Here is a 12,826-nt window from a genome sequence, read left to right as displayed (position 1 = left end):
CTTTTGGACCAAAACAAAGAAATGGTCTGGTTACCAAATAATACAGCCCCTATGGGGATTTTCTATGCAGTTTTCTTCTCTATGATACTGCTTGGTCATTCTGTTACCGTGAGACTCCCACCATGACGACGGGGAAGATACAAGCATGTGAATCTATGAAAGATGTAATACTGGAGAAAGTCAAACACCAGCACTATTGCTTTTCTTGTTAGAGGAATATGCATGCATCCTGTTGCATCTCGTCCTGCACCCCACAATTTTCTTGCACAAGCAGCAAAATGCAATGTAATATGTCTCACATTGGCAAGAGATTAAGCTATTGCCATTATAGATGACAATGCCATTTATTTATATGTTTTCAACACCAACATATAAATAAAAAGTAGGACATTTACAATGCCAATAGCTCTAACTTTTGCAAAGGCGAGACCGTTGCATTGTAAATGCTTGTCAATCATGATATTGAATATGTCCAGAGCTGAGATGCAAAGTGTTTGCTGCATTACACTTCACCTACTCTTATGCATTTATTTTGCTCCACAAAACCTGCATGTGTGTTTATGTACTGCTCAAGGACATTGGTATGTTAAAACACAAGACTGCATCAATGAAACTTGCTTTCAGTCTTCAAGTTGCAAATGTGTATCTTCTTCTTTAACTTTTTCAGCACAAAACAAGTTCATCCTCTGTACAAGACAAGCAACCAGACCTATGGAAGCCGACCGCCAACAATCCACGAAATGCCTGTAAGTTAGATTTGTTTCACCTTCCCTCCTATATTCGCCGTCGGTCATCAATCAATAGAGGTTATGAGCCCTAGTGAGGACAATTTTGATTGTGGTACCAGCAATCTCTGTTCCTTAACCAATACAATTCAGTCACCTGTATCTATTTTTACATCTGCTCCATTTTTCGCAAAAAAGTGGAAGTTTCAATGAACAAACCAATCTTTAATCGTATGTGTTATTAAAAATAACGTGACACATAAGAATAAAGGCATGTTGTTTTTTATAATTTAATGAAAGAAAGAATATTCGTGTTGTCACTTCATACACGGGTCAAGCCACACACAATTGAAAAAGATAGTTGAAAAAGCTGAGATAATATTCAGAAAGATGCACCAGAAACTGCTGACCAGAGGAATCTGATGGAGCACAAACGTTTATGTGGTGTGAGGAAATGGTGTTTGGCTTGAAGTGCTTTAGTTGAAGGTTTACCTAAGCCCAAAACATAGTACGCTGAGGGTACTAAACATAGAGATGGAGGATATGAGTGAGGGGCCTTTATTTCTAATCTAGTCCATACTTGTGGCAAGAATGGTGAATTCAATAGCGACTTAAAAACGAAACTTCTTTCATCAGCAATAATTTAGATAAATCATTTTTTAAAAGCGTAAATTTTATAAAGTATAGATGAAGGAAACCGGAAAGCGAAAATTATTGACGTTTTAATATGTAAATTGTGTTTAGGAAAATATCATTCAATTCTGCACAGAACAAGAGTTATCAATACGAATATTTGCAGAATTCGAATTGCATTTTCATATGGCAAAAAATCTAATAATGACTTTTACATATATTAACAACCCATTCAACAAAACGGTATAAAAAATGTATTATTTCTAACATTTGTAGTCTATCTCTGGGAAATCATGGCTTTAGCACTCTTTAAAGAGATATGTTTTCAATATATTTCTGAAGTGGAGGAGGTAGGATTTGATCTGAGGTTGATGTGGACTCTGTCCCACACCCTGAGTGTGTAGATGCAGAACTGCGGCTCAGAACCAATCGCTCATCTGAAGGGTGGCCAGTGTTTGAAGCTCCGGTGCCTACGAATACTACTGAGGCCCTGGCACCTTTTTCAAAACAAGCATTAGAAATGCAATAGGTCTCGCAGCATTAGAGTTAGTGCTTTTAGAATTGTTTATGGTTTTTTTTGTAAATCTTTAGCATGAGGTTGAGGGTGAGTGAGGGTGAGTGAGGGTGAGGGGTTGAGGGTGAGTGAGGGTGAGGCTGAGGGGTTGAGGGTGAGGGTGAGTGAGGGGTTGAGGGTGAGGGGTTGAGGGTGAGTGAGGGTGAGGGGTTGAGGGTGGGTGAGGGGTTGAGGGTGAGTGAGGGTGAGGGGTTGAGGGTGAGTGAGGGTGAGGGTGAGTGAGGGTGAGTGAGGGTGAGGGTGAGTGAGGGTGAGTGAGGGTGAGGGTGAGTGAGGGTGGGTGAGTGTGAGTGAGGGTGAGTGGGGGTGAGTGTGGGTGAGTGTGGGTGAGGGATTGAGGGTGAGGGGTTGAGGGTGAGTGAGGGTGAGGGGTTGAGGGTGAGGGAGGGTGAGGGAGGGTGAGGGGTTGAGGGTGAGGGGTTGAGGGTGAGTGGGGGTGAGTGAGGGTGAGGGGTTGAGGGTGAGTGAGGGTGAAGGTGAGTGAGGGTGAGGGTGAGTGAGGGTGGGTGAGTGTGAGTGAGGGTGAGTGAGAGTGAGGGTGAGTGAGAGTGAGGGTGAGTGAGAGTGAGGGTGAGTGAGTTTGAGGGTGAGTGAGAGTGAGGGTGAGTGAGAGTGAGTGAGGGTGAGTGAGAGTGAGGGTGAGTGAGGGAGGGTGAGGGTGAGGGTGGGTGAGGGTGAGTGAGGGTGAGTGAGGGTGAGGGTGAGTGAGAGTGAGGGTGAGTGAGTTTGAGGGTGAGTGAGAGTGAGGGTGAGTGAGAGTGAGTGAGGGTGAGTGAGAGTGAGGGTGAGTGAGGGAGGGTGAGGGTGAGGGTGGGTGAGGGTGAGTGAGGGTGAGTGAGGGTGAGTGAGAGTGAGGGTGAGTGAGAGTGAGGGTGAGTGAGAGTGAGGGTGAGTGAGAGTGAGGGTGAGTGAGAGTGAGGGTGAGTGAGAGTGAGGGTGAGTGAGGGTGAGTGAGAGTGAGTGAGGGTGAGTGAGTGAGGGAGGGTGAGGGTGGGTGAGGGTGAGTGAGGGTGAGTGAGGGTGAGTGAGGGGTTGATGTTGAGGGGTTGAGGGTGAGTGAGGGTGAGTGAGGGGTTGAGGGTGAGTGAGGGTGAGGGTGAGTTAGGGTGAGGGGTTGAGGGTGAGTGAGGGTGAGGGGTTGAGGGTGAGTGAGGATGAGGGGTTGAGGGTGAGTGAGTGAGAGTGAGGGTGAGTGAGGGTGAGGGGTTGAGGGTGAGTGAGGGTGAGGGTGAGTGAGGGGTTGAGGGTGAGGGGTTGAGGGTGAGTGAGGGTGAGTGAGGGTGAGGGGTTGAGGGTGAGTGAGGGTGAGGGGTTGAGGGTGAGTGAGGGTGAGGGGGAGTGCGGAAGCAGCACGGAGGGCAGGGAAGGGCGGAAGCAGCACGGAGGGGCGGAAGCAGCACAGAGGGCAGGGAAGGGCGGAAGCAACAGGGAGGGCAGGGAAGGGCGGAAGCAACAGGGAGGGTAGGGAAGGGCAGAAGCAACAGGGAGGGCAGGGAAGGGCGGAAGCAACAGGGAGGGCAGGGAAGAGCGGAAACAGGGAGGGCAGGGAAGGGCGGAAGCAACAGGGAGGGCAGGGAAGCGCTGAAGCAACACTGAGGGCAGGGAAGGGCTGAAACAAAACGGAGGGCAGGGAAGGGCTATTTTGTATTTTATTGTAAATATGCGGACACAGAGGGATGGAGCTAGCCTTGCGCGAAGATGGCTGCGCTCTAGGCAAGCTCCTTTGGCTGCCACCTAATGAACAGCAATATGCTGCGGTAAACAAAATAATTAGAATTTAGAGAAGCTGACCTGTGCTTCGTAGGGGATTGAGCACACAAAATAGGCTTGCCACCGTACATGTGAAGCAGGCGTTGTCCCGCGGCCTAGATGGAAGCGGCAAGGACCGCCCTGCAGAGGATGTGGGAGGCCGCTGGCTGTGAGCTGCTCCTGTGCAGGCGGGCACTCTGTGGAGCCGGTCAGCGCCTGTGACGCTGTGCTCTGCAGCTGGAGGACGGGCGGCACCGAGGGAGCTGCGACCGGCCTGTGGGAATGACTGGCAGGATCAGTGTACAGGGAGGGTAGGGAAGGGCAGAAGCAACAGGGAGGGCAGGGAAGGGCGGAAGCAACAGGGAGGGCAGGGAAGAGCGGAAACAGGGAGGGCAGGGAAGGGCGGAAGCAACAGGGAGGGCAGGGAAGCGCTGAAGCAACACTGAGGGCAGGGAAGGGCTGAAACAAAACGGAGGGCAGGGAAGGGCTATTTTGTATTTTATTGTAAATATGCGGACACAGAGGGATGGAGCTAGCCTTGCGCTAAGATGGCTGCGCTCTAGGCAAGCTCCTTTGGCTGCCACCTAATGAACAGCAATATGCTGCGGTAAACAAAATAATTAGAATTTAGAGAAGCTGACCTGTGCTTCGTAGGGGATTGAGCACACAAAATAGGCTTGCCACCGTACATGTGAAGCAGGCGTTGTCCCGCGGCCTAGATGGAAGCGGCAAGGACCGCCCTGCAGAGGATGTGGGAGGCCGCTGGCTGTGAGCTGCTCCTGTGCAGGCGGGCACTCTGTGGAGCCGGTCAGCGCCTGTGACGCTGTGCTCTGCAGCTGGAGGACGGGCGGCACCGAGGGAGCTGCGACCGGCCTGTGGGAATGACTGGCAGGATCAGTGTACAGGGAGGGTAGGGAAGGGCAGAAGCAACAGGGAGGGCAGGGAAGGGCGGAAGCAACAGGGAGGGCAGGGAAGAGCGGAAACAGGGAGGGCAGGGAAGGGCGGAAGCAACAGGGAGGGCAGGGAAGCGCTGAAGCAACACTGAGGGCAGGGAAGGGCTGAAACAAAACGGAGGGCAGGGAAGGGCTATTTTGTATTTTATTGTAAATATGCGGACACAGAGGGATGGAGCTAGCCTTGCGAGAAGATGGCTGCGCTCTAGGCAAGCTCCTTTGGCTGCCACCTAATGAACAGCAATATGCTGCGGTAAACAAAATAATTAGAATTTAGAGAAGCTGACCTGTGCTTCGTAGGGGATTGAGCACACAAAATAGGCTTGCCACCGTACATGTGAAGCAGGCGTTGTCCCGCGGCCTAGATGGAAGCGGCAAGGACCGCCCTGCAGAGGATGTGGGAGGCCGCTGGCTGTGAGCTGCTCCTGTGCAGGCGGGCACTCTGTGGAGCCGGTCAGCGCCTGTGACGCTGTGCTCTGCAGCTGGAGGACGGGCGGCACCGAGGGAGCTGCGACCGGCCTGTGGGAATGACTGGCAGGATCAGTGTGCCTGCAGCCCGGTAGATGAGCATGGCTCGCGGTGGGCGGCGGTGTTACGCGGAAGGAAGTTAGACGGCGTTAGACGGAAGGAAGAGAGGGGAGGGGGAGGAGAAATGCGACACGGCGGGAAGGGGAGGGGGCGGAGCGGGTAAACAAAGACGGACGTGCACGCGCACACGCTTTTAAGGTCAATGCGCATGCGCATAAGCTCAATGCGCATGCGCATTGACCTTAAAAGTCACGGGCACTGCAAGGAATCGCCACGATTCCTTGCAGTGTGGATAAAGAGTGGATAAGTCGCAATACTCTCGCTTGCTCGATGCGCATGCGCATCGACAGGCGAGACCTAATAAAGGAAGCGGCGTGAGACCCTACTGGCGCCTTGAGACCCTACTGGGTGAGTAGCGCTCTTTACAAATTCGATGATTGGTGTCCCAGGTCAGAATGCGCTAGTTGCCCTGCTTCGGCATGTAAACTGGGACCCTGTCTCACGAGGCACCAGGATGATGGAACCTTGCTTTTGATTCTTACATTGATTGAGACACAGTAAAGTGTCTTGCAGGTGGGTTTAATGTGGTCACCTTTCTTCCAGTTGAGGGTTACCCCTCTTGCTCTTTTTATACCGTATAGAGTCTGCCAGTTTGCTCGGTTTGAAAGGCAATGTAGGACACGGCTAGTGATTACGGGTGGAGGAAATTTACCAACGAATTTAAAAACAAGATAAATGTGTTGTTATTTCTCAGCTGCAGCATGGATGCAGCGTTGCTCAGTAGGTGAAAAAAAACAAAGCTCCATTAAGTAGCTTTTAGAAGCACTCTCGGCAGGGCAATACAGGAGACTTAATAGTGATTGTGTTAAGATGATTAAGTTGCCCGGGTACCTGACAGTGGTCTTGAAAAGAAGCTTCTCAGCAGAGGCCCTGTCTGCAGGGTGCTCCTGGCACTGTAATGCAAAGCCCCCTGCTGAGGAAGATGCTTTCAAGCGCTCTCAGGGGCCAGGCAGTACAGCTGCCCTAAAGGAATTACTATTAAGCTAATTATGTTTCCCTGCCCGCGACACGGCTCGGCCACACAAGTGTGCCTTGTTCCTCCTTGTGAGAAATGCACACACTCTTCACCTTCCTCGCTGCAAAGAAAAGTAACACCTGCTGCAGACCATTCCACCTGCATTCTGCCTTTAAAATAAAAATTATGGGGCGGATTGAAGCGAATATAGGCAAAATCGTGTAAAGTTTTTAATCTGCTCACCATGGGTTACAAGAAAAAATTGCAGCAGAGTGCGTTTCATGCCTGCGTACCTGTGAAAGTGAGCAAGCACCACCCATTAACTGTATCTGACACCAGGGCAGTGCTTAATTTGTAAAAAAAAAATATATATTCCACTGCCCTCGTCAAGGAGGCCACAGGATCCTGCACCAACCATAGTCTCAGCCAGTGCTGTGGGCGACAGTCCAAACACACCTACTAACGTCGCACTGCCTCCTATAAGTGCGGCACTTCAGACTATTCCAAGCCCACAAAACTAGAAGAACGTCTTGGGTGGCAAGTATTGGTCATTTTAATGTATATTGAATTAATAAATAACTTTGTTTTATTTAGAGATGAGCTCAACAACAGAGTGCCATCATGTGGCAGACGGTCATAAGTGCCGGTGTTGGTAATTTAGTGCCGGCGCTGAGCCCCGGAAACCACTGGCACAAATTTAGCACTGCACCAAGTCCATACTGGAGATTAACAACGGAGTGTAGAAAAGTATGCAACATCGCACTAAACTCTTCTGCAAGGAAGCCGAAAATGTGAAGGGCTGTGATGACGCTTGTACCCACACATTTCAACTGCATGCCCTGACAAATTGTCAGTGAACCAAGGCAGCACCAGCTCACCTATTCAAATTAGTTGTGTAATCACCATCAAAATACGTGGCACCAATACCTGGGACCTCTGCCAGCTCTTGCTTGGGGAGCCAACAACCTCTACACCGAGGTGGAAGGCTTCGGCTCTTTTAAGGCGAGACTATTCACAGCAGCAGCTTCCATGTTCGGAAAACCAGCATCTTCTTCAACACCTTCTTATCTTTATAGTGGACCCGGGAAAGGATCATTCAAGTAAAGGCAGGGAGTGGTCCACCCGAAGGGGCCAGAAAAGATAGACAGGCCTTTATATTCTCTTGTACTCTCACGGGTGTCGCAGAAGGAGCCAGGGTTTCTGTGACAATCCCTTGGGCAATTGTAGGACCTGCAGCTGCAGAGACGTAGATTGTTGGTGTGGCTTCAGCATGTGTAGGGTGGTAGTGAGATGGTGATGCAAGTAGGAATGCCAACAAAGGAAGTGCCATTGTAGATAGTAGATGGTTTTCAGAAGAGCAGATCCATAATATGTACATGCATCCTTCAAAACCATGGAACATATACATAAAGCTTGCTGTGAGACAGGGTGGGCTGCAAAACCTGTAGGTTCCAGTGTTTCTTAGGCCCATTCCATTCTGGTACTATTCCTTCTACTTTCTTTAAACCAACACTGTCTCAGACAGGTCCTCACGCTGAGGGCAGGATTGAGTTTGAAGAATTTGTCTTTTCCCTTTATTTTTATCTTGGACTCCTCCTTTTCCAACCGCCTCATCATCGCCCTTGTTCAATGAGTATGTGAACAAGAAGTCCTTAAATCCTCTAAAACAGAGTAAATCTAGAAGAACACGCCACACGGTAAACCAGGACAAAAGTGGACTAAAATGCCAGGAGATAACAGAACTCAGTGAGATTCTGTGTTCAAAATATCACCTAAAAATGCACTGGACAGGACACCATTCATCAACAATCTGTAGTGCTAACTGTATGAGGAGTAGCTGGCAAAGAGATTCCTGGGGCATACGCTCAGTGTTAGAACTGGGGGTCTCTAATTGGCAGAGGTAGGTACCTTTGTCCAAGTAGGGACCCTTCCTTCTAGTCAGAGTAAGGGGGATACACACTTTATATAACCAATGACCTTGGTAGCTTGGCACAAGCAGACAGGCTTATCCTAAAGGCATTGTGTAAAGTATTTGTTGTACTCAAAACACACAATAACACAGTGATAACACCACAAATGAACACCTGTTTAGAAAAATAAAGTATCTTTATCTAAACTCAACATGACCAAAATGACAAAAATACAACATACATGTAGTCAAATAGCACTTGAAAACAGGTATTTCCAAAATAAAGCTTGTAGAAAACAAATATCTCCACCAAGGGCTATTACGATGTCGTGATAGCAATTCATCCAAAGTATGGCGCCAACTGCGCGGTGTGCGGCGTCAGGCACGGAGTCGCACGGACCCCCAAACAGTATCTCGGAAAATGAAGTTTATGACCATGCACGGTGTCGTGGAGGTCAAGTGTCGGTGCTAAGGCCGGCTCTCTGGCTGCCATGGGGAGGTGAGGCGTTGTGTCCATGAGGAGGCGACGTGTCTAATCCAGAACAGGGGAAGTCGATTACGTCGGCGGTGAGGCATTGGTTCTGGTGAGGCATTGACTCCGGTGAGGCGATGCAAAGTCTGTGAGTTCATGGAGTCAGACTTAGTGGTTATATGCGCCGCAATAACAGGATGTATGGTCTGGCGCTGACTAAGTCCGTGCGAGCGCTGGCATCAGGAATGTCGATAACTGCAGGCATTGGCGCTATAGTGCAGGCCGGGCGGTGCGTTGTGGCCTTCACGAGCAGTGCCCCTGACCTTTGTGCAGGTCGCAGCGTCACCCCCGTCAGTGTCCGAGATTGCTTTTCTTTCTTCTCTTAGGTTTCTTCCAGCTCCTAACAGCAGGAACGACCTCCAGAGGCCCAAAACTGGAACAGACACCTCCTAGCAGGTCAGAACTCTCAGCAATAGAGTTCAAGGTTAGCTGGGGCTGAAGTCTTTGTGTCCCTGACACTTCAGAACAAGAGGCACACACACAAGCCCTTGAAGATTCGTCTTCAAGCAGGTTTCTCAGCAAATTTTCAGTCCTTATTCTTTCTTTGGCAGAAGCAGCAACTGCAGGCCAACCCCACACCACAAAGGGGGCAGTACTCCTCCTCACAGCTCTCCAGCTCTTCTCCTTGGCAAATGTTCCTCTTGAGTACAAAAGTGATCTAAAGTTCTGGGGTTTATGGTCCACTACTTATGCCCCATTTTGTATTTGTTGTGCTTTGTGCAACGGTCTCTGAGCCCAGCCCAAACCAGTTCTGTCCTCACTGGTGCCGTATGACCACTGGGGGTGGAGACCGCATTATCATGGGAGACAGGGCTTATTCAGGTGCAAGGAAAACTCCTCCCACTACTCTAAATGCAACCAAGGTCTATTCAGCTCAGCTCGAATTCATCCTGGAAGGGCATGGCACACTTCAATCCCCCCCTCAGTAGCTGTCTACAGTGAATGCACATCCCCAGCCACTGTCACTCCAAAACCAGACGATCAATCCACAACCAGGCAGAGACTCACAGAATGGGTACACAAGAAAATGTCTACTTTCCATAAGTGGTATTTTCAAACACAGTATTTAAAAAACATCTTTACGAAAAGATGTGTTATTACATTCTGAGTTCAGAGAGCCTAAACTTTATTCCTATATTTTGTCCCAATGGGAAGTTATACTTGTATGATGTTACAACATATCTCCCATGCCATCCTGTGGGACAGATAGCCTTTCAATAGTGAAAAATGAAATTAGCAGTATTTCACTATCAGGGCCTGTCACATACACCAGTACACGCCCTACATTTCACACATACTGCACTCTGCCCATTGGGGTGGGGGGTACCTTGGGCTTACCTAAGGGTTGTCTTACATGTAAGAAAAGGGAAGGATAGGCCCTGGGAAATGAGTGCACTTGCCAGGTCGACATGGCAGTTTAAACCTGCACACAGACACTGCAATGGCAGTCTGATATACCTTTTCAGGGCTACTCATGTGGGTGGCACAATCAGTGCAACAGGACCACTAGTAGCATTTGATTTACAGGCCCTGGCACACTCTCTGCACTTTACTAGGGACTTACCAGTAAATCAAATATGCCAATCAATTGTAAAAACAACTTACACAGAGAGCACTTGCACTTTGACACTAATCAGCAGTGGCAAAGCGCCCAAAGCATCTAAACTGCAAAAACTAAATCCAGCAGCGCATCAACAATACAGGAGGTAGAGGCAAAAAGTCAGGGGAAACCACACCAAAGATGCCAAGTTTAACACTCAGTCTGCATTTATTCCGTGCACTGAATGACCGTGCACTTCACTTGGAGAGTGACCCTGTTCCTTCAGAAGCTTTAAGTACGCAAATAAGAATCAAATGAGGAGGAGTATTCTAACTTTTACCGAACACCCAAATATTAGTAAAGGCAAATCTTTTGTACAAAAAGAGGCTGTAATTGTCAGATAAATGGATAGCACGCATGACAAAATTAAGAGGTAAAGTATCCTATTGTTACTGCAGATCGGAAATATGACAGAATTTGCATCTTCCAAGTGGATTTGAAAAGTCCAAACAGGATTGACCTCTCACTCCTATTCTATAGCTCAACATTTTTGCCACTATGTCAGAACCCCTGAACTCCTTTCAGAGGGCCACTGGGCACGCAGTGGTTAATGGGCCCAACCGTGGTCGTTTAGGCCTTTCACTCCTAATGTCCCAGGGCCTGACCTACTATGGATTCCAAGCAAGTGGGCTAAGTACCGCTTCTGCACTTGACTCTCAGTGGTAGTTGTGGACAAGGAGTCAAAGGCTTCCTCTGGGTAAGGGAAGTGTGAATACAGATTAGTGAACATGACCATAACTCAAATGTGCACAGCAGTATCAATAAATGACCAGTCTAATAAGGAATATGTTACTTACCAGTATGCATCTGTTCTTGGCATGTAGGGCTGCTGACAATCATATCTGTGCTGTGCATATATCGCCGCCTAGTGTTGGGTCCGGATGATTGCACATTGTTGTCCTGGAAGAGTCTTCGAAGTATCACAAGATAGGTGGCTCCTCCCCCGGACTACAGTGCGCATGGGCATCCTCTCCATCCTCAGATTGTTTTTCGCCATTGTGGCAGGGATGGAGTATGATACAGTAAGTGATGTCCATGCTATAGAATAATTCTGAGTGCTACAGCTGCGACAGGCACCGGGAAGGAGGGAGGGCTATATGAATGTCAGCAGCCCTACATGCCAAGAACAGATGCATACTGGTAAGTAGCATATTCCGTTCGAGGCATGTGGGCTGCTGAATTCATATCTGTGCATAGAATGTATAGCAGTCTCCCTCTTAGTGGTGGTTGCCCGTGCCAGCTGCAGCCTGAAAAAGAGTCTCGAGTACAGCCTGTCCTACAGCTGCTTGCTGTTTGGAGTGTACATCTACGCAGTAGTCTTTGGTAAATGTATGTATGGTAGTCCATGTGGCTGCTCTACATATGTCTTCTAGAGGAATGTTTCCCAGGAAAGCCATGGATGCCCCTAACTTGCGTGTTGAATGCGCTCTTGGGGGAACTCTTAATGTGCGTTTAGCTTTCTGATAACAAATTTGTATGCACTTAACAATCCATCTGGCTATACCTGATTTGAAATGGGGTTGCCTTTGGGCTGTGGTGAAAAGGCAACAAATAGTTGCTTAGTTTTCCTGAAAAGGTTTGTCCTGTCTCTATAGTACAGGAGAGCTCTTTTACCGTCTAGGGTATGTAGAGCTCTTTCTGCCACTGAATCTGGATTTGGGAAGATCACTGGCAGTTCTATAGTCCGATTGATGTGAAACTGGGATACACCTTTGGCATAAATTTAGGGTTTGTACGTAGCACTACCCTATTTGCATGAATTTGTATGAATGGCTCTTGAATAGTTAGGGCTTGTAGCTCACTAACTCTTCTAAGGGATGTAATCACCACTAAAAAAGCCACTTTCCACGTTAGGAATTGTATCTCACACAAGTGTAGAGGTTCAAAAGGTGGTCCCATCAGCCTGGTTAGAACCACGTTCACGTTCCAGACAGGTGAAGGTGGGTGTCTTGGAGGAATCACTCGTTTGAGTCCCTCCATAAAAGCTTTAATAGCAGGTACTCTAAAGAGTGAAAGGTGTTGCCTGTTCTGAAGATAAGCTGCCACCGCAGCTAAATGTATACGTATGGAACTGTAGGCTAGATTGCATCTGTGTAAATGTAACAGGTAACATATGATGTTTTAAGTAGATGCATCTAGCGGATTTATGTCATTATTGGTACAATAGATGACAAATCGTTTTCACTTTGCCGCATAGCATGCTCTGGTTGTAGGTCTTTCTGCCTCTTTGATAATATTCATACAGTCAGGAGGCAAGTTCAGGTAACCAAACTCTATGACTTCAGGAGCCAGATCGCAAGGTTCAACTGTTGCGGATCTGGGTGCTGAATGTCTCCATGGCTCTGCGTTAAAAGACTGGGTGTTAATCGCAGCCTTTGATGAGGCACCACGGAAAGTTCTAGGAACGTGGTGTACCACGGTTGCCTCGCTCACGTTGGAGCAACTAGGACGAGTGTCATGGAGTGTTGTCGCAGTTTGCGTGCCACTAGTGGTATGAGCGGGGCTGGGGGAAAAGCGTATGCAAACCTGCCTGACCAGTTTATCCATATCGCATTGCCCTGAGACTGCGGATGTGGAAACTTGCCGGCAAAGCTTTGGCATTTTGCAT

General features: G+C 48.5%; 1 protein-coding gene across 1 annotated transcript in view; it reads left to right on the top strand.

Annotated features, from left to right (window-relative positions):
* Positions 1–12,826, top strand: part of PIERCE1 (piercer of microtubule wall 1) — a 101,174-nt gene that overhangs the window by 76,078 nt on the left and 12,270 nt on the right. Inside the window, exon 2 of the mRNA XM_086921046.1 lies at positions 668–746. Coding sequence (XP_086777172.1) covers positions 668–746 — 79 coding nt within the window. The remainder of the gene's footprint in view (positions 1–667; positions 747–12,826) is intronic.

This window comes from Lissotriton vulgaris, chromosome 5 (genome assembly GCF_964263255.1).
Source record: "Lissotriton vulgaris chromosome 5, aLisVul1.2, whole genome shotgun sequence".
NCBI lineage: Eukaryota > Metazoa > Chordata > Amphibia > Caudata > Salamandridae > Lissotriton > Lissotriton vulgaris.
This window is presented reverse-complemented; position numbering and strand designations above follow the sequence as displayed.